At 44.6% G+C, this 21,300-nt stretch overlaps 1 protein-coding gene across 1 annotated transcript; it reads right to left on the reverse strand.

Moving 5' to 3' along the window:
• Positions 1–11,597: 11,597 nt before the first annotated feature.
• RTP3 (receptor transporter protein 3) lies at positions 11,598–15,174 on the reverse strand. The gene is made up of 2 exons (XM_017855652.1): positions 14,927–15,174; positions 11,598–12,458 (listed from the first exon to the last, which is right to left on the reverse strand). Exons 1-2 carry the CDS (start codon positions 15,079–15,081, stop codon positions 11,915–11,917), a joined length of 699 nt encoding a protein of 232 aa, XP_017711141.1. The 5' UTR covers positions 15,082–15,174; the 3' UTR covers positions 11,598–11,914.
• Between the last annotated feature and the right edge of the window lie 6,126 nt (positions 15,175–21,300).

Consider the following 21,300-nt stretch of genomic DNA (forward strand, 5'->3'; position numbering starts at 1 on the left):
TATAATTTTCTTTTGAAAATTACCTATTTTAAAATCCACAGATCTTACTCATTTCTCTTTTCTTTAAAATATTTACTTGATTCTAATTTTTCCTGATTAATAAAGAGGAATTTTTTCTAGTATCTCATCTTGCAGCTTCTCCCACACCACTTGTCAGTGGCAAGATCTGTCATCAAAGTCAGTGTAGACCACATAATAGCATTTCTTAGGATTTTGAAGGGCTTTCCAATTCTTTCTTGAGATTAAAGTTCTTCACTGTAGTCTTCAATGAGCTCACAAATAATCTAACTTCCATTTCTTTTATTGTCCTAATTATCCAAGTTTAAAAAATTATTGCCTGGTTTGTTTTCCTTATTTAATCGGTGCTATGATATATAAATATTGTTTGTGATATTGCCTTGAAAGTGTGACTGTGCATCATAAAATAGCATTTTCTAGAAATGCAAATCAAAATGACTACAAGATATCACTTCATACCCATACGTATGGCTATGATAAAAGAAAACAAAAGGGGAAAATAACAAGTGTTTGTGAGGGTGTAGAGAAATTGAAACCCTTGCACCCTGTTGGTGGGGTTGCAAAATGGTGTCATCACTGTGGAAAACCATGATAGTTCCTCAAAAAATTAAAAATAGAACTCCCATATGATCCAGAAATCTCACTTCTGGGTATATACCCAAAAGGATTGAAAGAAGGGTCTCACTTAAAATAAAATAAAAAAAAAGAAGGGCGCCAATGAGGGATCTTTGCACACTCATGTTCATAGCAGCACAGTTCACAACAGTCAAGAAGTGGAAGCAACACGAATGTTTATCAATGGATCAAATGATGAACGGATAAACAACATGTGGAGTATTATTCAGCCTTAAGAAGGAGGGAAATTCTGACACATACTACAACATGGATGAACCTGGGGGATGTTAAGTTAAGTGAAATAAGCCAGTCACAAAAAGACAAATGCTGTGTGATTTCACTTATTTGCAGTATCTAATGCAGTGAAATTCGTAGAAACAGAAGAGTAGAGTGGTGATTGCCAGGGGCTTGGAGGGGAGGAAACGGGGAGTTGTTTGTTAATGGGTATGGAGTTTTAGTTCTGCAAGATTAAAAAGTTCTGGGGAGCTGTTTCACGACAACGTGCATCTACTTACATGACTGAACTGTGCAATTAAATATGGTTCACGATTTTGAGGTTTTTTTTTTTTTGCACAATTTTAAAAAATTACTTTTTCTTCCTTTTGTGAAATCAGATGTCAAGCCTGGGTTACAAGCACATTCTGTGTGCACCAAAGCTCTCTGAAACCTTGTGTTAAGTTTCAACGCTCCAGTGAGTCAAGTGAGAATACTTTAGGGCTAATTTCTCATCTTCACCTTTGTCAATTTTACCTTAAAAATCCTTTCATTCTAGAACAAAAGATTGTATGATCATTAGATAACACTGTAATTAGGTGGCATCACAACTGAGGTAATTAGAACCTTGCAGAAGCCAAATTTCTTGGGGCTGAAAGAAGACATCTGGCAAGCTGCATATTTGGTAATTTAATCTGATAAATTAAAATAACACTCCTTCACAGAGGATTATGTTAAACTTCTAAAGTTCTCACCATCTCTGAAGTGTCTAGTAACCAGATACCTCCTATTTGTTCAAGTGCAACTTGCTGGTCCAAAGGCCCTCAATCCAGCTTGCTGTCCTTCCCATCTGGGTTTTGGGGGTGGGTTTGGGAGGGTCCTCCTTTGATTCCCCGACCTGTGCCACTATTTCCAACATTCCTACTGAATAAGAAATTAGGAAAGGGCAGTCAGAAGCTTAGATTATGACTTAGGATGGGGCCGGGAGTCCCTTTGCTTCGCAGGCAGGGAAACTTAAGAGGTATGAATTCCCTATTGCTGCTGTAACAGAACCACAAATTCAATGGTTTAAAATAACACAAATGTATTCTCTTACAATTCTGTAGGTCAGAAGTTCAACACAGTTCTTACTGGGCTAAAATCAAGGCAGGGCTGCATTCCTTTCTAGAGGCTCTTCGAGAAAATCTATTTCCTTGCCCATCCTGGGCTCTGGAGGCAACCCCCATTCTTTTGGGCTCCTGACTTCCTTCCTTCATCTTCAAAGCCAGCAACGTTGCGTCTCTCTAACTCTTCTGAAGTCACATCTCTCTGACAAAAGCCAGGAAAGATTCTCCACTGTGAGAACTCATGTGATATATTGAGCCTAGCTGGATGATTGAGGACACTCTCCCCATCTCTAGGTCCTTCTCCTTAATCACATTTGTAAAGTCCCCTGTGCTGCATAAGGTCACCTGTTCACAGGTTCTGGGGGTTAGGACATGGGCATCATTGAACCACATCACAGAGGAATTCACTCATTTTTTCCATGTACTTATAAGGTTTTATTATTTCCATTTAAGTCTCTAATTCATTTGAAATTTATCATGGCACATGGCTTGAGGAATGGTTCTAATTTTATCTTTTACCATAGGGCTGTCTAGTCATCCTAAAAACACTTGCCAAAAAGTCTGTCTACCCTTTCTGCAAAGATTTGAGATGATGCCTTCATTGCATGTTAAATTTGCGTATGAGTCTGTTTGTCTGTTTATGGACTTTACATTTTGTTTTAATGGCCTTGAATGCCCATTCTTGGTTTTAAAATACTCAATGAAATGGAAATTGATGAGTATTCTCAAAGCCAACATTGCACCTAATGAGGAAAATTTGGAGACCTCTCCTCTAAAATCCCTATTACTACTACACAATTAGAGAAGAGAAAGAAAACAGAGATATCAAAGTTAAAAAGGAGGTAAAACCCACAGTTTGCAGATGATGTGATTGCCTACCTGGGAAACCCAAGAGAATCAACGGAAACATTACTAGAAAAAATAATAGAAGTCAGGAGGATAGTGGCATATAAAATAATACATGGAAGCCAAAGGCCTTTATACATAGCAATAACAGCTAGAAGATATAATGAGAGAGAAATCAATTTGTAATATAAAATCTTCCTAATAACATATATATAAAACCTATATATGAAAGACTTTAAAACACATATGAAGGACACAAAAGACATTACAAAGGGAATGATGTACCATGTTCTTGGATGGGAAGATTTAGCATGATAAAGATTCCAATTTTTTTCTAAATTAATCTATGCATTTAATGGGATCACAGTAAAACATCCACAGGTTTTCTTGTCTGTCTTTAAATTTCTTTCTTTTTTTTGCCAGTTGATTCTAAAATACATATGGGAAAATAAACCAGCAAAATAGCCTGGGAAACCCCGAAAAGAAGATTGAAAATTGTGAAAGCACTATCCAGTTCTTTATCTCTTAGTAAGTTTGAGGAGATGAAACATAAGCTCAGGACTTAGTGAGACTTAGGCTGGGACGGGAAGTCTAGGAAGGTGTGAATGGTTAATTTTAGGTGTCTACTTGACTGGTTTAAGAGATACCCAGATATTATAGCTGGTGAAATGTCATTTCTGGGTGTGTCTGTGAGGATGTTTCCCAAAGAGGTTTACATTTGAATCAGTAGACTGAGGAAAGAAGGTTGCCCTCCCCAATGTGGGTGGACAGACAGAATAAAACGGTGGAGGAAGGGCGAATCCACCCTTCTGGAGCTGGGACATCCATCTTTTCCTGCCCTCCTGCTCTCAAATGACAGAGCTCTCAGGCCTTTGAACTCTGGGACTTACACGTGTGCCCTCACACCTCCAGTTCTCAGGCCTTCAGACTCAGACTGAATTACACCCCTGGGTTTCTGGTTCTCCAGCTTGCAGACTGTGGGACTTTTTGGCCTCTTTAATCACATGAACCCATTTCACAGTAAGTCCCTGTCACAGGTGAGTGGCGACTATCTGGGCTGGTGGTAAAGGGGTAAAAGAATTTACCAAGACAGTTGTAGGTAAAGAAAGACAGATTTATTATAGAAAGTATGAAAATACATTGCAAGAAGGCAACCGACAGGATCAGCAGAAGAGGAGCTGACTGCAAGGAAACAAAGGATTGCTGGAGATTTTATAGAATGGAACTTGGACTGGTTGATAATGCCAAGGCAACAGGGAGCTTAACCTGAATTCTTCTGTCAGCCGGAGTGTTTGATAAATTGAGGAATTTGATGGTATGCAGAAAGTTTTTGAGTTATGTACGTCATCAGGACATATGGCCATATGTCCTGCACAGATAAATCTTGTAACTAAAGGAGATAGGAATGACTTAGGGATAAAGGACTAATCTTTATGGCCCAGGACATATGGCCATATGTCCTGGGCCATTAAAAAAAGGCAGACCTATAGCTCATTTACTTTATCTCTTTGTTTTCCCCTGGTCCCACCAGCCTGACTCCTTTTCCATAATTAGGACTCCACATTCCCCTCATAAATCTATATACAGCCCCTGACTTAGAATGGTTCAATTTATTATTATTTTTTACTTTACAATGATGCAAAAGTGACATATATTTAGTAGAAATCATACTTTAAAATGGGAATTTTGATCTTTTCCCAGTCTACCCATAGGCAGTAATATACTCTTTCCTATTGCTGATCTGAACGTGTTAAGGTGGGCTAGGCCAGGCTAAGCTAAGCTATGACGCTTGGTGGGTGGGGTTGTTATTAAATGCATTTTTAACTTATGATATTTCTACTTATGGTGGGTCTATCAGGACATAACCCCATCATAAGTTGAGGAGCATCTGTATATCCCAGTGGTTCTGTTTCTGTGGAGAACCCTGATTACACAGAAGGCTACTCTCAACCACATATGACATGAATTTAGGAAGTGATGTCTGAGCCTGTAGGAAGGGGGAAAATCTTATAACTAAAGGAGGTAGGGGTGACTTAGGGATAAAAGACTAATCTTTAGGGGAAAACGCCTTGGGGGAATTCCTTGAGGAATAATAACCAAATTAATTTTAAGAAAAGATCATTTCCTACATTAAACTTGAACTGTTTCTAGCCCTGTGTTACTATTAGCATATTTTGTTACTTCCATGAGTTCAAGAAAATAAGAAAACCCAACCCATTAGCCAGTGTTTGAAGTCACCCAAGCAGGTGTGGTCTTCCCTAGTCACCATGTTCTCTTTGTGTTTATCAGCAAATATTAGTTGCCTTCCCCAGAACTTCACTACTAAGAGGCAAAGACTGAATTCTGCAAGGGAGTAAACTGCTATTGGCAAGCAGGTCCCTTGTCATGCCACCTGGTCTGTGAGCCCTTGGGTTTTCAGGTGGCCCAGACATGCTCCTGTAAATGCCCCTTCCAGGTAGACAGGAATGTGCTCTGATGGTGGGAACACTGTGTCAGACTATGGTGTCCTCTGTTTAGTGGGGAACACAGGGCCAGGGTTTTAAACCAGGGCACGGTTCTCAAAGTATGGGACCACTGGGCACTTCTGACTCTTCTACTCCATTCACGGGAAAGGGGGAAGATACCAGCACAACCACAGGTGGTGAACATCATTTATTTCACCAATACAAGTAATTTCTGATATGTTTTATGCAAATTAACATGACCCCTTTGCAGAAATATTTGAAACTTAGCACAGCTGTCTTGAGTGAGGATCCCAATTAGTTGCTAATGAATGCTAATTGACCACCTCTGGGATGGGGGTAACGGCCCACAGGGTATCGATGGCACAGATACACACACACACACACCCCAATATCTATACTGAAGTGTTTAGAAGCAAATCACAATGAACGATTGGGTGTTCTGTGAAAAGGCTGTACATGGAAAATGACCCCCAAATGACACAGGATCCAAGAAACCGAAGAAAGAGGCAGACAAATCCAGTTTGTCGGTATTGGGTAATTTTTTAGGGGGAATTTACAGACAGTGTAAGAGACAGTGTACAGAAAAGACCATACAGACAGTGTGGTCTTTTGCGGTTGCAAGACAGGCAGATCTCTGCATTGCAACCCTCCAGACACAGGGCTTATATCTTGGTTAAAAACTGTACATGCTGTAGAAGGAATGTGCAGGGTGCTACAGGCATCTCAGTCTATGATTTCTGCAACAACGAGGGTTGTTTTGGAGGAAACTTACAATGAATATGTGTTCCTACATAAACAACCAGGAGTTCAAGACCAGCCTGAGTGACAGAGTGAAACCTTGTCTCTACAAAAAAAAAAAAAAAAAAAAAAAATTAATGTGGCTACTGAAAACATTTAAGTTACCTATGTGGCTGACATGCTCTAACTCTACTAGACAGCACTGCCAAAATGAAGGCGATGTTTAAAGAAGAGGAAGGAAATTCTCTCAGTTGGCTGGCTTTGTGTTCACCTCTACTCCCATATTAGAAGACAGTAGCCTTGACTGTATGTGAGAAATTTGACAACTCTGTTGAGATTTTGGAATAACAGCTGCAAAATTCTTTCTGATTCTGGCCACTGCAGAGTAGCTACGTTTGGATCCTTCCTATCACCAAAAATAGCTATAAAAGCTAGGCAAAAACAAGGAAACAAAAGATGAGATGCGCTGGAGAGCAACAAGCACAGATAGGCTGCGAGGAGCTGGTCCTCCGGAGGAGGGACACACAGAGGGCAAGCCTCATGTGCCTGAGTTGACTTGAAGACAGTTTCTGAATTGCAGCCCAGGAAATAAAGCAAAGCAAAAAGTGATCATTTCCGTTGAATGAGAAGACAGGAGTCAGAATCTGAGGCTGCCTAGGCACCTGAAATTTAAAGGCAAAATCCCAGAAAGAAGGGAATTGAAGAGAAGAGGCTCAAAATGCTGCATTCCATTTTTCTTTCATTGGCTGATTACCAAGATGTGCTGTTCCAAGGAAAAACAAAGCCAGGCTCTGGGAGGCTAAAGGTTTGCATGGAAATTCTGACAGCCATGCAGTACTGGAAAGCCAGAAATGGGAGTTAATGCCTAGTAGGGAGTGTGTATGGGGGTGGGGGTGGTGTTGGTAAACACCCGTGGCTTCCAGGCGAGAGCACAGAAAACCTCAACCTCGGATTGACGGTCTCCCCAGCATGGGCTACACAGTCTATGAGTAAGTGCAAAGGTGAAGTATGCCCCAGCTTCAGGTAGGTCCCAACGGTGTCTAAAACCAAGCCAAATTGCCCAGACTGCTGCTCTCACCCCTCTCCAAGCACAGGGACCCTCCTCCAGTTGGCCTTGGCCCTTGCCCAGCTTGCTCTGCAGTGTTGCCTGTCCCTGAGTCAGCACTCTGTATGCTAATTACCAGAGTGGTGATGTCTTCTAAGGCAAGGCCCATCTGTGGTCATTTTTTCCTGACTTGTTTATTAAGTTTCGGTCACTCATTCTTCCACATGAATTAAACACACATCTTTTTCTGTATCAGAAACAGTGTGTCCTTTGCCAAAGAGTCAGCTAGGATCACCCATGAATAGACATGAGGAGAGACACTGCAGATGGGTAAAGTGGAAAACACTATTTTCATTTCCAAGCTGTTCATGGCCAAATGGCATGCAGAGAGCCCAGCAGTGCTTAGTTCAGATGCGGCAGGCTCATTCACCAAGCAGCCCTTCTTTCATCTCACACAGCTGTGCAGAGGCTCCTCCCTGGGTTAGGAAGCAGGGAAAGGTGAGGGGAACCGGGCCCTGCCTCAGACACTCTTGCTTCACTAGGAAGCCAGTCAGCATTAGAACTGGGTGGAATAGAACGGGGGCTGTGTAGATAGATGGACAACCAGCACCAGTGGAATGAAACTCTCACCAGGGAGATGAAAGGAGGCACCTCAGGGATACTGGCACTCCAGTAGGGAATTAAAAGATGGACATGGTCTCATGAGTAGCTAGGAAGAGGCAGAGGGAATTTGTGAGCAAAAGCCTAGGAGTGGGAAAGATAAATTGGCCAAGGCATGGTTGCAGGTGTGGTTTGAGGGGACAGGTGGGAGATGTGAACTGCCAGAATGACACTCCAGGACAATGTGAGGATGCCATGTGCCCTAGAGGGAGCACCAGGGTGCAAGCAAGGCACAACTCCAGTCGATGGAGGGGGGCAGGTGGGGAGAGGATGGCGATGAGGGTGAGTGAAAAGAAGTTATTGGCTGTAAGTGACTATTACACTAATTTCCATTGCATAAATGGAAGGATTCACATTTCTAGATTTAAAAAAAGGTGTGAGAAGGAGTCTTAAAATTAATGTCATTAATCAGGACACAGCATGTTCAAAAGACTGCTTTGGTTTCAGAGTCCTGGTGATATGGTTTGAATGTGTCCCCACCCAAATCTCATCTTGAATTATAGTTCTCATAATCCCCACGTGTCATGGGAGGGACCCAGTGGGAGGTAATGGAATCACGGGGGTGGTTTCCCTCATGCTGTTCTTGTGATAGTTAGTGAGTTCTCACGAGATCTGATGGTTTTATAAGAGACTTTTCCCTTCTTGCTTGGCACTCATTCTCTCTTCTGCCACTCTGTGAAGAGGTGCCTTCTGCCATGATTGTGTTCCTGAGGCCTCTCCAGCCGTGCAGAACTGTGAGTCAATTAAATCTCTTTTCTTTATAAATTACCCAGTCTTGGGTATTTCTTCATAGCAGGGTGAGAATGGACTAATACACCTGGTAAGAATTTGTCCACAGACTTCCACATTTGTTCCTTTAGAACAGGAGTCCTCAGTGTTTCTTTTTTTATTATTTTTATTATTTTTGTGATCATCCAGCCCAAAATGTCAGTCCCAATATTTTTGATTGCACAACAAGGTTAAAAAAAATTGAGCATGCAATGCAAATGTGTGTATATTTGTTATTCATGCATCCTCTGCATATTTATGCATACCATTATCCTAATATATTTGCATACATTATAAAAACATACCATAAGAGATAGTAAACTTTAAAGAAAAACTAAACAGTGTATCTCTCCCTCCTCAGTGGTGCATCCTGCCTCACCCCTCAGTCACAGGTGGCCCCATGGAGACCACTCACTGAGAACCCATGTTTTCAGACTGACTGGCTCCTTTGTCAGCAGACTCACACTGTGGCAGTCTCCCCTCCTCACCACCAGTTTTGTTTCTCAGTATTACTTCGCTTGGCTCAAAAGTTACCTAGATGTAAGGGCCTTCTTAAATTCTCCCTTTTGCCTATTTCTTTTCTTTCAGCCTCTCCCTCTGTGCTCCTCCCACTGACTCTCAACTTCAGGGAAAGTTTATGTGGAAGGGTGCTAGGCACGTGCTATTGTTTGACTATTTGACCCTTTAAACTTCATGATGAAATTGGACCCCCCAGTGTTAGAGGTGGGACCTAATGGGAAATGTTTGGATCATGTGGGCGAATCCCTCATGAATGGTTTGGTGTCATCCTTGCTGTAATGGGTGAGTTGTCGCTCTTAGTTCCTGCCAGAGTCAGTTGTTAGAACCCGGCACCTCCCCCCATCTCTCTTACTTCCTGTCTCCCCATGTGATCCCTGCTTGTGCCAGCACTCCTTCACCTTCTATCATGAGCAGACACAGCCTGAGGTCCTCACCAGAAGCAGATGCTAGTGCCATGATACTTGTACACTCTGCAGAACTGTGAATGAAACAAGCCTCTTTTCTTTGTAAATTACCCAGACTCAACTATTCCTTTATAGCAAAATGAACAGACTTAGACAGTATGCCTGTGCAGAGAAGGGCCCATAAGCCAATGCAGGTCTCTCATCTGCTTGCGCCTGACAAACATAATTCCAGGATCGATTTGGAACACCCTCTACTGTCACCCAGGCCTACCCACTCTGGAAACAGATATTTATCAACATAAATACCAGCTTGCATTACTGTCTCTCATCTGGCAAAGGCAGGGCAGGCTCGGTACTCTCTTCCCTTGCCCTGGGGGTTGGCTTTGTCATGACCCTCCATACACTCACCTCAGTGTTCCAATCCAGAGGCCACTCTCCTTGGAACAGGGTCAATTCCCAGCCTAGACACTCACTGTCAACTCTTTCCGAATACTGGACTGGGCCCTCATGTGTTGCTGGGAGGAGGCCATCTTGGGCCTTTGTATACTGGGAGATAGTGGGAGCTTGGGGAGGGGCATGAGTCTCCTTTTACTTTCCTGCTGACCTGCTGGAGGCCTTAGGTCAAATTTTAATTTGCACAGGAGCAATACCAGTATTCATCCAGTTCAGGTCATGCCCTAAGCCCACCACTTGGACACCCGTTTCCTCTTTCCTGCAGACACTAGGCAGCAACTGTCACTGGTCAGACAATATATTTCAGAGCAGATGTATGTATGTCAGAGGTTACTTTTTTTTTTTTTTTTTTTTGAGATAGAGTCTCTCTCTGTCACCCAGGCTGGAGTGCAGTGGTGCAATCTGTTCACCGCAACCTCTGCCTCCTAGGTTCAAGTGATTCTCGTGCCTCAGCCTTCCAGTAGCTGGAATTATAGGTGCATGTCACCACATGTTTATATTTTTAGTAGAGATGGGGTTTCGCTGTGTTGTCCTGGCTGGTCTTGAGCTCCTGAGCTCAGGTGATCTGCCCACGTTGGCCTCCCAAAGTGCTGGAATTACAGGCATGAGCCACCAGACTTCAATTACTTCCTTAGAAATTAGGCATCCCCTTAGAAGTGATAGATTTTTATGGTTATCTGGAATATTTAAAATCAGAACTTTCTATCTAGCCAGGTACCGTGCCCCCTTACATCCATCTTTCAACAGAAGTTTCATAAAGTCAATCCTTTGTTCAATTTTACTAAGAAAAATCTCAGCTTCAGTTCAGTCACTGGGAGGACATAGTGTAAGGAGCAAATAGTTTCTGAGATCCTGTCCTCTGAACATGAAAAATTCTGGTTAGCTGGTAGGAATCCCAGAGCTCCAAGTTGACAGCCCTCATGTGAGCCTTGTGGGTGAGAACTCCACATGTGGACTGTATGTTAGTAAAACAGAGTCATCCACAGTTCAAAGCCATTTGAGAATGCACAGGTCAGCCCCATTATTCGTGGAGTCTATTTGTGATTTTGCCTACCTGCTGAAATCTATTAGTAACCCCCGTATCAGTACTCATGGTGCATTTGTGGTCATTCACAGGTATGTGCAGAGCAGGAGAAATTGGAGTCACCAGCACCCGTGTTCCCAACTGAGCTGGAGCAGGGCCTGTGTGTTCCCTGCCTGTTTGTTCCAGCTTTTGTACTATAAACAAGCGTCCTTCTCCTGATCTATTTTGCCATGTGTTCCACATTTTTGTGCTTCTGTTGGTGATTTTGCTGTTTCAAATGGTTCTCAAGCATAGGGCAGAGCACTGTCTGGTGTTCCTAAGAGTGAGAAGGCTATGATGTGCCTTATGGAGAGAGTGTATGTGTGTTAGAGAGGCTTCCTTCAGGCCTGGGTTATGATGCTATGGGCTGTGAGTTCCCTGTTAATCAACAATTTACACTAATTACATTATCTTTAAAAAGAAAGATCCGGTGGCACATCCTGCCCGCCCTCATCCCTGAGCAGCACGCACACCTCCCTCCATGGAGACAACTGTTTGAGAAAGCAGGTTTTCATCCCGATGCTTTTGACTGCAAATGCCTTCACAGTCTGACCTCAGAGGGTCTGTGCAAAATTCCCTGGTGAGGGGGCCCACAGGCTTCACAAGATTTCCAAATGGTTTGTGAATCATAGACACTTCAGACTCAGTTCTCTAGAGAGTGAACACAATTGTGAAGGTCTTTTTTTAAAATACTGAAGTGAAAGTCACAGAACAAATGTAACCATTGAAAGGGAACAGTTCAATGACATTTAGTGCATTGACAGTGTTGTGCAAGCACACCTCTATCTCAGTCCAAAACATTTGCATCACACCTCTCTCCCCTGCAAAAGAAACCCCATCAGGATTAAGCAGCTGCTGTCCATCTCCCACTACCCCCAGGCCCTGCTAGCAATTCATCTAACAGATTTACCTATTCTGGACCTTTCACATAAATGAAATCATATAACATACGACTTTTTGTTACTGATTTTTTTTCTGACTTAGCATCATGTTTCCAAGGCTCATATAGCAGTTCTTGCAACAATCACTACAATAACAATGAGGATGACACAACAGCAGAAAATGCTTACGCTTCTACAGATGTGTTTCTGCAATGTGTAGGAACAGACACGCTTTCTTGAGGCCCAGGGCTCAACTCCCTCCTCCACCTTGCAAATGGAGTATACTCTTGGGGTCTGAGATTGGGGGAGGCTTGTAACCTGTTTGGGCCCAGCACAGAAGCCCTCCAGACAGGCCTCACAGTTGTCACTATTGTGTGGTCCTTCAAGAGAGATGTCCTTGATCATAGGAACCTCCTCTGTCAACTGAAATCTTCCTCTGTAGCATTTCTTCATAATTCGGAACACCAGGTTTTTCAGGATTCTTGAGATGTTCTCTTGCGTGAACTCAGGGTCCTCAAACAGAGGTTGGGGGCACTTCTTACATCTCTGGGTAAACACCCTCATCTTCACCTGGCCCCTGGACTTCTCCTCACTCCAGTGCATGTGGAAAAGGACCAGAACTTGGGCAGAGGCCCAATTACGAGAGCAGGAGGAGCACTGGAACCTGTGGAGACAGAAGAGAGCCTCAGCCTGGCTCCGTGTGGCCAAATCACAGGGCACTGCCAGAGAGAGAAAGGAGCTACCAACCGCAGAGAGACATGACTTGATTGTGGCTCAGTGGTGAAAGAAATTACTAAGACCTCGTTCCCATCTCCATTGTGCCACTGACACGCTGCATGCCACACACTGTCTGCTATGAAAACAGTGAATTGCAAGCTGTTAGATCTGGGAGGGACCTTGGGCATCTTCTAAGTCCAACATGTTCATTTTAGAGATGAGGCACACTCTGGAAACTCCTCATGTCCAGAGACCCAGTGGGTGTAAAAAGGCATGACTGGAACTCTGGTCTCCCTATTCCAAAGCAAAGCTTCTTCAAATGTAGATTCAAATGGGTCAGAGGCTACAACTGCAACAGCAGCCAGTTCAGTTCAGGACCCTGAAATCCACAAATGCACACAGGTGAGTGTTGATTAAGTTATAGACTCATGGGTTGGCAGCGGGAGCCTGAAGAGTCCAGGGTTCTCCTAAAGGAAAGCCTTTGCCTTTCTCTTGGCTGCCGAGGGTCCCTGGTCAGCAGTATTGCAGGGAGATCACAGTGTCCAGCTCTCTCTTCATTTGTTCCCCCTCCAACCCAGTTCCTTTGCTCAAAGTAGCCTGGAAAGCTTCATATTCTGAATGCCACTGGCTGCAGACAGGGTACAAGAGAAGGACACCTTGTCTCAGCAGGGAGGAGGGCAATTTTCTGAGCTAAGGTATCTGGACAAATACATATTAGGAGGTAGAGAGAGAATAAGGCAGGAAGCACATGGCTGTACCCAGGAAAGGAATTATGGGAGAGGCAGAGAGCTGCAGTGTGGCAGAGACATTTAATGCTCACCAAATTATCCATGCACTCCCTCCCACTTCCCAGCCCCTTTGCCGTGAGGTTGGGGCCGTGGGATCAGTTGGGCAATGAGATGAGGCCAGCAGTGATATATGTTCCTTCCAGATATGGTCACAGAAGCCCTGGTAAGACATTCCAGCTTTCTCTTCCTCTGCTTCGGTGACCTTGGAAGCCACATGTAAGGTTAAATCAGTGATATTTCCAGGTTTATTTGTCACTGTCGCTGAGCCTAGCCTTGGCTTGATGCCTGGATACAGAGAAATTAGGCCGTGAGTGGTGAATTGGAGCGGGCTGGGAAGACTGAGTTAGTCCAGGGTGTGCTCCTATATCTTGAGTCTAGCTGCAACCCACAGGGTGAATGCAAGGTTGAAATGAGAGGGAGAGGTCAAGAAGCTGTGATCACTGTGAGAGGACCTTGCTGGGAGTCACCCAGAGTCAGCAGTACAGAGGGACCTGGGCCCTGCTCTGAGCAGAAGTCCACTGCCATCCGCTGGGTCGCAGTGCTGTGTTCCTGTGCTGGTTCAGAGTTCAAACTTCCCACAGATAAATGGACTGAGACTTTGGTGCAATGCTCCCTATGGCAGCTCCTGGCCTGGGAAAGCCATAGGCCAGTGGGAGGGCTCTGCTCCCTCTATGTAGACTCTCCCCTGGAGGAGGCAGCAGGTGGGACAGAGTCCCTAGCCTCCATCCTCTGTGCACTATGGGCAATCACCCCCGTCACCCTCCCAAGCCTTGGGGCTCCCCATTTCCACCTGGAAAAGAGAGGATGAGACTTAGGATGATTTCTAAGACTCCTACTTTAAAGAGATTCTATTAGCTCAGAGTAGAGAGGGGCAGGATTGCTGCCTGTTGCCCAGGCCCCCTGCTCCTCCGGCCTCCCCCAAGGGGGTCTCCTCAGTGCCGTGAGTCTCTCCTCCTAGGGGCTCCATGGTGGGTCCAACAGTCTTTCTAGGCAGGGGGCACATGCACCACCCATGAGTGCAACAGCTGTCCTTCCTCCCCTCCCCTTTCCTGGCTGCTCCCTGTCCCCACCCCCGCAGATTGATTTCTCTGTATTCAGGCATTAGCTCACAAAGGTGCTCAGGCCTGCTCTTGTTTTGGGGTTCATTGTAATTGTGAAAAAACAATCTTTTTTTTTTTTTTGAGATGGAGTCTTGCTCTGTCACCCAGGCTGGAGTGCAGTGGCGTGATCTCGGCTCACTGCAAGCTCTGCCTCCTGGGTTCACGCCATTCTCCTGCCTCAGACTCCAGAGTAGCTGGGACTACAGGCGCCCGCCACTGCACCCGGCTAATTTTTTGTGTTTTTAGTAGAGACGGGGTTTCATCGTGTTAGCCAGGATGGTCTCGATCTCCTGACCTCGTGATCCGCCCGCCTCGGCCTCCCAAAGTGCTGCAATTACAGGCGTGAGCCACCGCGCCTGGCCGAAAAAACAATCTTTAATGAAGTTAAAACTTCTTGGATGATGGGCATCTTATTTCCCACAGTCTTCAATTTGCAAGCATGGAATAGAACAAGAAAAGTAACAGGTATACCTAGCAAGAAATGCTCAAGGATTTTCTGGAATTCGTACCATCACATTCCCCCTCACCTGGCGAAGGTCCACTGCTGGTATTGCATCCAGCCTGGCTTCAGGACGTTGGGAAGAAGGCCCTTGTCTGGTCTCAGGGTCCATCTGTGCCATGGCTTCACCTCCCGCATTAACTCCTGAAACATTTGCTTCCACACTTCTTTGTCCCGAGTCATCTCTGCTGTTATGGTGTGCCTGGGTGGGTTAAGCTCTCCTGGGCCCTGGCAGGACTGTAGTGGGAGATGAGGTTTCACACTTCAGAGGGCAAGGGCTCAGACCTGCCCTCCCTTTGAGGACCTGGATTGGGCTCATGGACCATGTCTCTGCCCCAGGGACAAAGGTCAGTTGGCTCCAAGTTCAGAGGATGGCACTAGGCTCCACAAGGAATTTCAAAAGACACAGAACTTGTGATTTTATTCATCAAAATGTTGCCAGGGAAGAGCTCTAAACTCCAAAATCAGGAGGAGTGCACTGCACTTCAGTCTGGCTCTGCTGTCTACCCGCCTGTGACCAGGAACACATCTTTTCACTTCCAGCACCCCTGTAAACGGTGGAGAAAGGCTGCAGGTGTTCTTTCCAGTTCTAACACTGGAAAATCCTTCTCCATCAGGCTGCTGTGCTTATGCTGGGGAGGAGAGGCACAGGGAAGAAGGACGCAGTGGTGCTGGGACCTCAGTGGGATTCGGATTCCTGTGTCCTTGCTCCAGGCTCTTTACATTCCGGCAGACATCCAAGGCTGCCCACCCATGAGAAACCAAAGCTGACGCAATCACTGTTTGCCCAGGTGACAGGTACAAGGGCGCAGGTCGGTGAGAGGCCACTAGCCCTAGGCAAACCCAGAGTCACTGCCCTCCTTCCTGAGGGGGTTCCCCATCCTCTACTTCCTGCAAGAGAGGATGAGGAGGAGGAAGAGGGGAGATTAGGGAGTGGGTATGGGAGTGGGCAATACCCCAGGAAGGTGCACAAGACTCTGGTGTCCGCATCCCAAGACCTGTCCACAAACTGCCTGTGTCTTTCTCGGAGCCAGGCACTGACCTATGTCCCTGGCCACCTCCCAAGAGGAGGAGAGGAAGGAAGGGAGCAGACCAGGGAGGAAAAAGGAAAGGAGGCTGGGGATGCAGGGGGATGAGGGGATCTTCTGGGTCACTTGGAAACAAAGCCACCTCCTTCCTCCTCTCCAGCCCAGCTGCCCGCAGCTCTTGCCCTTGGGTTCAGCTCCTTGGCAGGCCCAAGTCCTGGGTCTCCCCTCTTTCCAAGACAGTTTTGTTTCTTAGCATTAGAGCTATCCCTCAGTTCCAGGGGGATTGGTTCCATGGCCCCCCGCAGATACCAAAATCCTTGGATGCTCAGGTCCCTTATATAAAATGACATAGTATTTGCATATAATCTATGTACATCCTTCTGTATCCTTTAATTGATCTCTAGATTGCTTATAATACCTAATATAATGTAAATGCTATGTAAATAGTTGTTATACTGTATTGATTTTAAACTGGGAACTAAAAATAAGATCCTAAGCCCCCAAATCAACTGAACGGACTTGCTTTTGGCCAAGGGGCCCCTGAGAAACCTGAAAACTGAATTCCCAGCTAGATAGGAGGGGGAGTTGGAAACACCTTATCATACTCCCTCCCTTTCAGCTTAGGGACAACTGACCAGCATTGAGGTTAAAACAGAGATCATAAGACTGACAAAATAGACTGCTTGTCGCGATAAGATAACCACTTTATAAACAAGACCTAAGGCCATGCACGGTAAAAGTTATGCCCTACAAACCATAATATCTCATTAAAGGGAGTTTTATTAACCTGGTGTAATGGGGCTACTTTTCAACCTGACTGTGGTATACATCACATGACAGAGAGCAGACTCCCTTGACTTCAGCATTCCTTTTGCTGACTTCATCTGCACGTAACGCTTAAGTCGTTGCTACACCCTGAAAGAGATGTCTAACTTTGAATGTGACCATATTTGGAAAAAGGGTTTCTGCAGATGTAATTAAGTGAAGGATCTAGAGATGAGGTCAGTTTCATGAAATTTAAAGTTTCTTTTGATGGCAGGACATCACACAATGACAGGAAATAGATACAAGGCAGAACTTTTTGTTAGTTATACCTCCAGACAAGGGAAGGCTGCCAGCTAGGCCCACATGGGTCGCCTGGGGACAGGGTAACAGCCAGCTGGAGCTGTGAGGGGCAGTTTGTGGGTGGGAAGTTGGGTAGTTGCGTGGGGCTAGCTAGGTTTCATGGGCTCCCTGTGGATTGGCTCATTTAAATAATTCTGAGTGCTCCAGGGCATAGGGATTGCCCCTAGTTGTCTAGTACTATTACGGACAAAACTGGTTCCCCCTAAATGGGGTCTTCTCCTGTTTAGTGCTGCAAAGCCAATATGCAAAATCAAAAGTGAATCTTAAGCAGCACAAGTTTTATTCAATGGCCATGAAATTGAGAAGTGGGAGCTTGGTTCACAAATCAACTTCTCAACTAGTGAGGGAAGAAGGATTTCTCTAATGAAGGGGTTGATCATTAGAAACGAGGGGAGGTATATTCAGGTCTTTTCTGGAGATGGGAGGCAAACTTGTTGGAACTGGAGTGCTGCTTTCCTTTTTGTCCTTTTATGGCCTCTTTTGATCATGGTCATGGTGATTGTCAACTGTCGTGGTGCTTGTAGGAGGGTCATTTAGCATGGAAATGAGATTATAATAAAGCCTGAGATCTTTCTGAAGTCATTTGATTGTCTATCTTCGTTCTAACCAGTCTTAGCTGATCTGGTTACAAAGGGAAATTTGTATCACAGGTGTCCTCTTTCTCAAAGATAAGCAGAGGTAAAATGGGGTAGAAATTCAGCTGTGTCACAGAGACATTACACTAGGTAACAGTTCCTGGCCTTGGGATTATTAGGGCAGGTGCACAGTGATCAGGAGTGTGACGGCCAGATAAAAAAAGTGGTTTGAGTGTGGACTGACTCCCTTTTAGCCAGGGCCTCAAACATCATTAAAAAACAAAACTAAGCTATATTACAAGACTGTCCTGGATTTGGGGTAAGCCCTAAACCCAGTGACAGGTATCTCTATAAGGGAAAGGCAGAGTGACATTTGAGACACAGAGACCTAGGAGAAGGCCATGTGGAGACAGAGCAGACAATAGAGTTAAGCTGGCACAAGCCAAGGAACACCTGAAGCCCACAGAAGCTGGAAGAGGCAAGAAAGGATTCTCTCTAGACCAGCCTTTATAGGAGGCATGACCCTGCTCATGCTTTGATTTTGGTCTTCTAGCCTCCAGAATTATGAGATAATTCATTTGTATTGTTTTTAAGGTGTCCAACTTGTGATATTTTGCATGGAAGCCTTAAGAAATGATACACTGGCGTTTAACCCCCCTTGACTTCCCAGCTGTCCTGAGGGTTGGAGCCACCTGCCTGCTCTCTGCAACAGGTACAAGAATAGGAAGCAACTTCAGCACATACTTGCGCTAGTGTGGGCCTTCCTTTTCCTACCTGCCACCACTTCCTTGGGTTCAGGTCCTCACTATTTGACTGGACAATTTTGGTTTATATCCCCGAGTATTGTCTTTCAAAAATCATCCTTTACAGAGCTGCCAAAGAGCTCTTTTAAAAATTCAAATGCCACCCCCTGGCCAAGCTGGCCTCCTTGCTCTTCCTTGCACAGAATAAGCTGGAGCATGGCTCATTCTGTCAGTTCCTCTGGGCCTCCTCTTGAATTATTAGGGAGGCCTTCCTTAAATTCCCTCAATAAAGCGGCAAACCTCTCCCTCTCCTCCCACACTCTCCTTCTCACTATTCTGCTTTTCCACATTTGCTTATTTTTAAATCACCTCCTGACATGGCCTTGGTTTCTAGGAAACTGCCAGTCCTGAGATAGAAAAGCAGGGAATTTTTGTTCATCTGAACAGTGCCTGGATATTCAGTAATTATTTGAATGAATGTTGAATGAATTCTGTCCCAAATTCTGTTAACTCTATAGAACGATCCCAGTCTGGCGTTCCAGGGGTGGGAGGAGGGAGGATGGGGATGGTCTTGCATTTGCTCTTATTACAGTTTTTATGAGGGCAACTACAGTTTTCTGGATCTATGCATTCTCTGGGGAATCATCCATTTCCTCTCTGATAACTTACTTCTTTTCCTGTTGGAGCTTGCTGCTGTGTCATCATCTCAGACCTAATGACACTTAAATAATCCCCTTTTAGTTTCCCAACTGTAAGAGCCTTTGGATCAAGGTAAGCCTCTTTTCCCTTTCAAACGTGGGCAGCCTACCCTCTGTGATCTTATTCTCCAAGGAAATTGCTCTCTCGGTCAAGTTTAATGAAAATGCTTTCCGCTATTTTTCTTTCCTTTTACACTGTCCCTGTGCTGAATGCAAGATCAAAAGTTTTACAAGCCAGTTTAGTTCTTCCTTGAAGCTGAGATGTGATTCCTAAGAACAGATTTTTCCAGGGCTGGGACTTTTAAATGTTTCCTTTGAATGACTGGTTTTATGATTCAACTGAGAATTTTTAACTGCAACCCAATGAGATGACTTGCCCTCCATATTCTAAAAGTTCTCATTTCTGATGACCTGTTCATTGGCTGAAATACACCACTCCCCTGAGATAAAATTCACAGCCTGCGCCAGGGCTTACGTAAATGAACAATCCAGAATCAATATGAGACCATGTGACTTTGGAAGTCTGTGGATGGCCACAAGAAATCCCTCCTTGCTCAGCAGTCAGGGCAGCTCAGGCAGTGGCACCTACTGAACCTAGACCAGATATCCAGGTGTGCTCCCAGGCTGCAGAGGTTCCTGACTCGCAGAGCTCCTGGGGCCTGCTCTTGCCACGGAAGCGGAAAACCTCCAAAGTGGGCAGTGGCCCTCGCTGCTCCTGGTCCTTCTGTCTTCTGGAACTTTTTTGTCACTTGTGTGTTTCAAATTTGGTTTTTTTTTTTCATAATTCTGTTGTCAATGGCATAAAAAGGTATACATATAAAGGATTATTATTTTTATTACACGGTTTTGGTCTACACAGCCTCTTCCCAACCTTGTGGTAGGAAACATGAAGTGCCTTCAAAGGAGTGCTGGAAGAGCCTGCTGACCGAATACCAAATGTTTACAAGCATGTGGGGCAACAGGGACAAATATAGCTGCCGCTCTTAGAAATTAGTACAGCCACTTTGGGAAAGAGTTTAGGATTAAAGATACACATGCCCTGTTCGGCAATTCTACTTGTATGTATACTATCCAGATAAACACTTGCACATATAATATACTGATATGTATTAGAATACTTATAGAAATACAATTTTAAAATCGAAACAACTGGAACACCCCTCTCTCCTCCCAGTGAACAGATAAAAACTTTCGTTAGAGTCATCCAGTGGAATTCTATGCAGCAGTGAAAATGAATGAACTAGAGTAGAGTTTAGTGAATTTTGGCCCACAAACAAATCTGGCCCATCACCAGTTTCTGTGTGGCTCGAGAACTAAGAATAACTTATAAAGATGGATATTTGTGGTAGATAAGAAATCGTCACTTTGATGTTATTTTCCCCAAAAGAACTTCATTATTACAAAAAATTGATTTATGATTATATGTAATAATACTATAATATTACATTTTGAATTTCATCAACAAAGTTTTGTGGAAATTTGTCTTCCTTCTTATACCTAGATAAGTACCTACATGATATCTTTGATTTGCCTCTTGGTCCACAAAGCCTAAAATATTTATTATCTGGCTCTTTACAGAAAGAGGTTTGCCATTCCTTAAACTAGAGCTATACATATCAACATGGACTTATCTCACAGTCATGGCATTGAGTAAAGAATTCAAGCTGCTGGAGCTTCTACACAGCAAAATACCTCTTATATGAGGAACAAAACCATAACGACATCACTTAGGAAGTCACGCACTTGTAGTTAAGAACATAAGGAAATTTATAAACATAAAGGAGAGTGGATGAGATGTCCTATGGCTGTGCTGGGGTTGTGAGCCACCCTGGCTATGGCAGTATTTCCAGTTCAGGCTTGAGAGAGCGAGTGCTACCTACCCTTCTAAATGCTGCAAAGAGTATCACTGAGCAAAGGATGCCATGATCAGCACAGGGAACAGATAACACACTGGACTCAAAGGAGAGAAAGTGAATTTGTAACTTTGGGTTCCTCCTTTAAACCTGGTTTTCTTGTGATCCCTGCTCTCTTACTGTTGAAGCTGTGGCCAACCTGTTCCTGAGACCAGCCTGCCTGAGTAACTCTGCCTGGCCTTCCTGTGGGGCAGAAGAGAGTATGTCTCATGTCCCTGGACCAGGTGACCCATGGTCAGTGGCTCCCAGGCCAAGTTCCAGGTGAACGTTCAAGGCTGGGGTTTGAGAGTGGGATGCTAACCAGCCTCGCTCCTCCTGCC

The sequence above is a fragment of the Rhinopithecus bieti genome, unplaced genomic scaffold (assembly GCF_001698545.2).
Source record: "Rhinopithecus bieti isolate Rb0 unplaced genomic scaffold, ASM169854v2 scaffold_39746, whole genome shotgun sequence".
In the NCBI taxonomy this organism is placed as follows: Eukaryota; Metazoa; Chordata; class Mammalia; order Primates; family Cercopithecidae; genus Rhinopithecus; species Rhinopithecus bieti.

What these genes read in the sequence shown, in the direction of transcription:
- RTP3 (XM_017855652.1), bottom strand. Translation starts at nt 15,081, where the DNA reads ATGACTCGGGACAAAGAAGTGTGGAAGCAAATGTTTCAGGAGTTAATG. An exon ending in CAGCAGTGGACCTTCGCCAG is followed by an intron (nt 12,459 to 14,926) that starts GTGAGGGGGAAT and finishes CTGTCTCCACAG; the next exon opens with GTTCCAGTGCTCCTCCTGCT.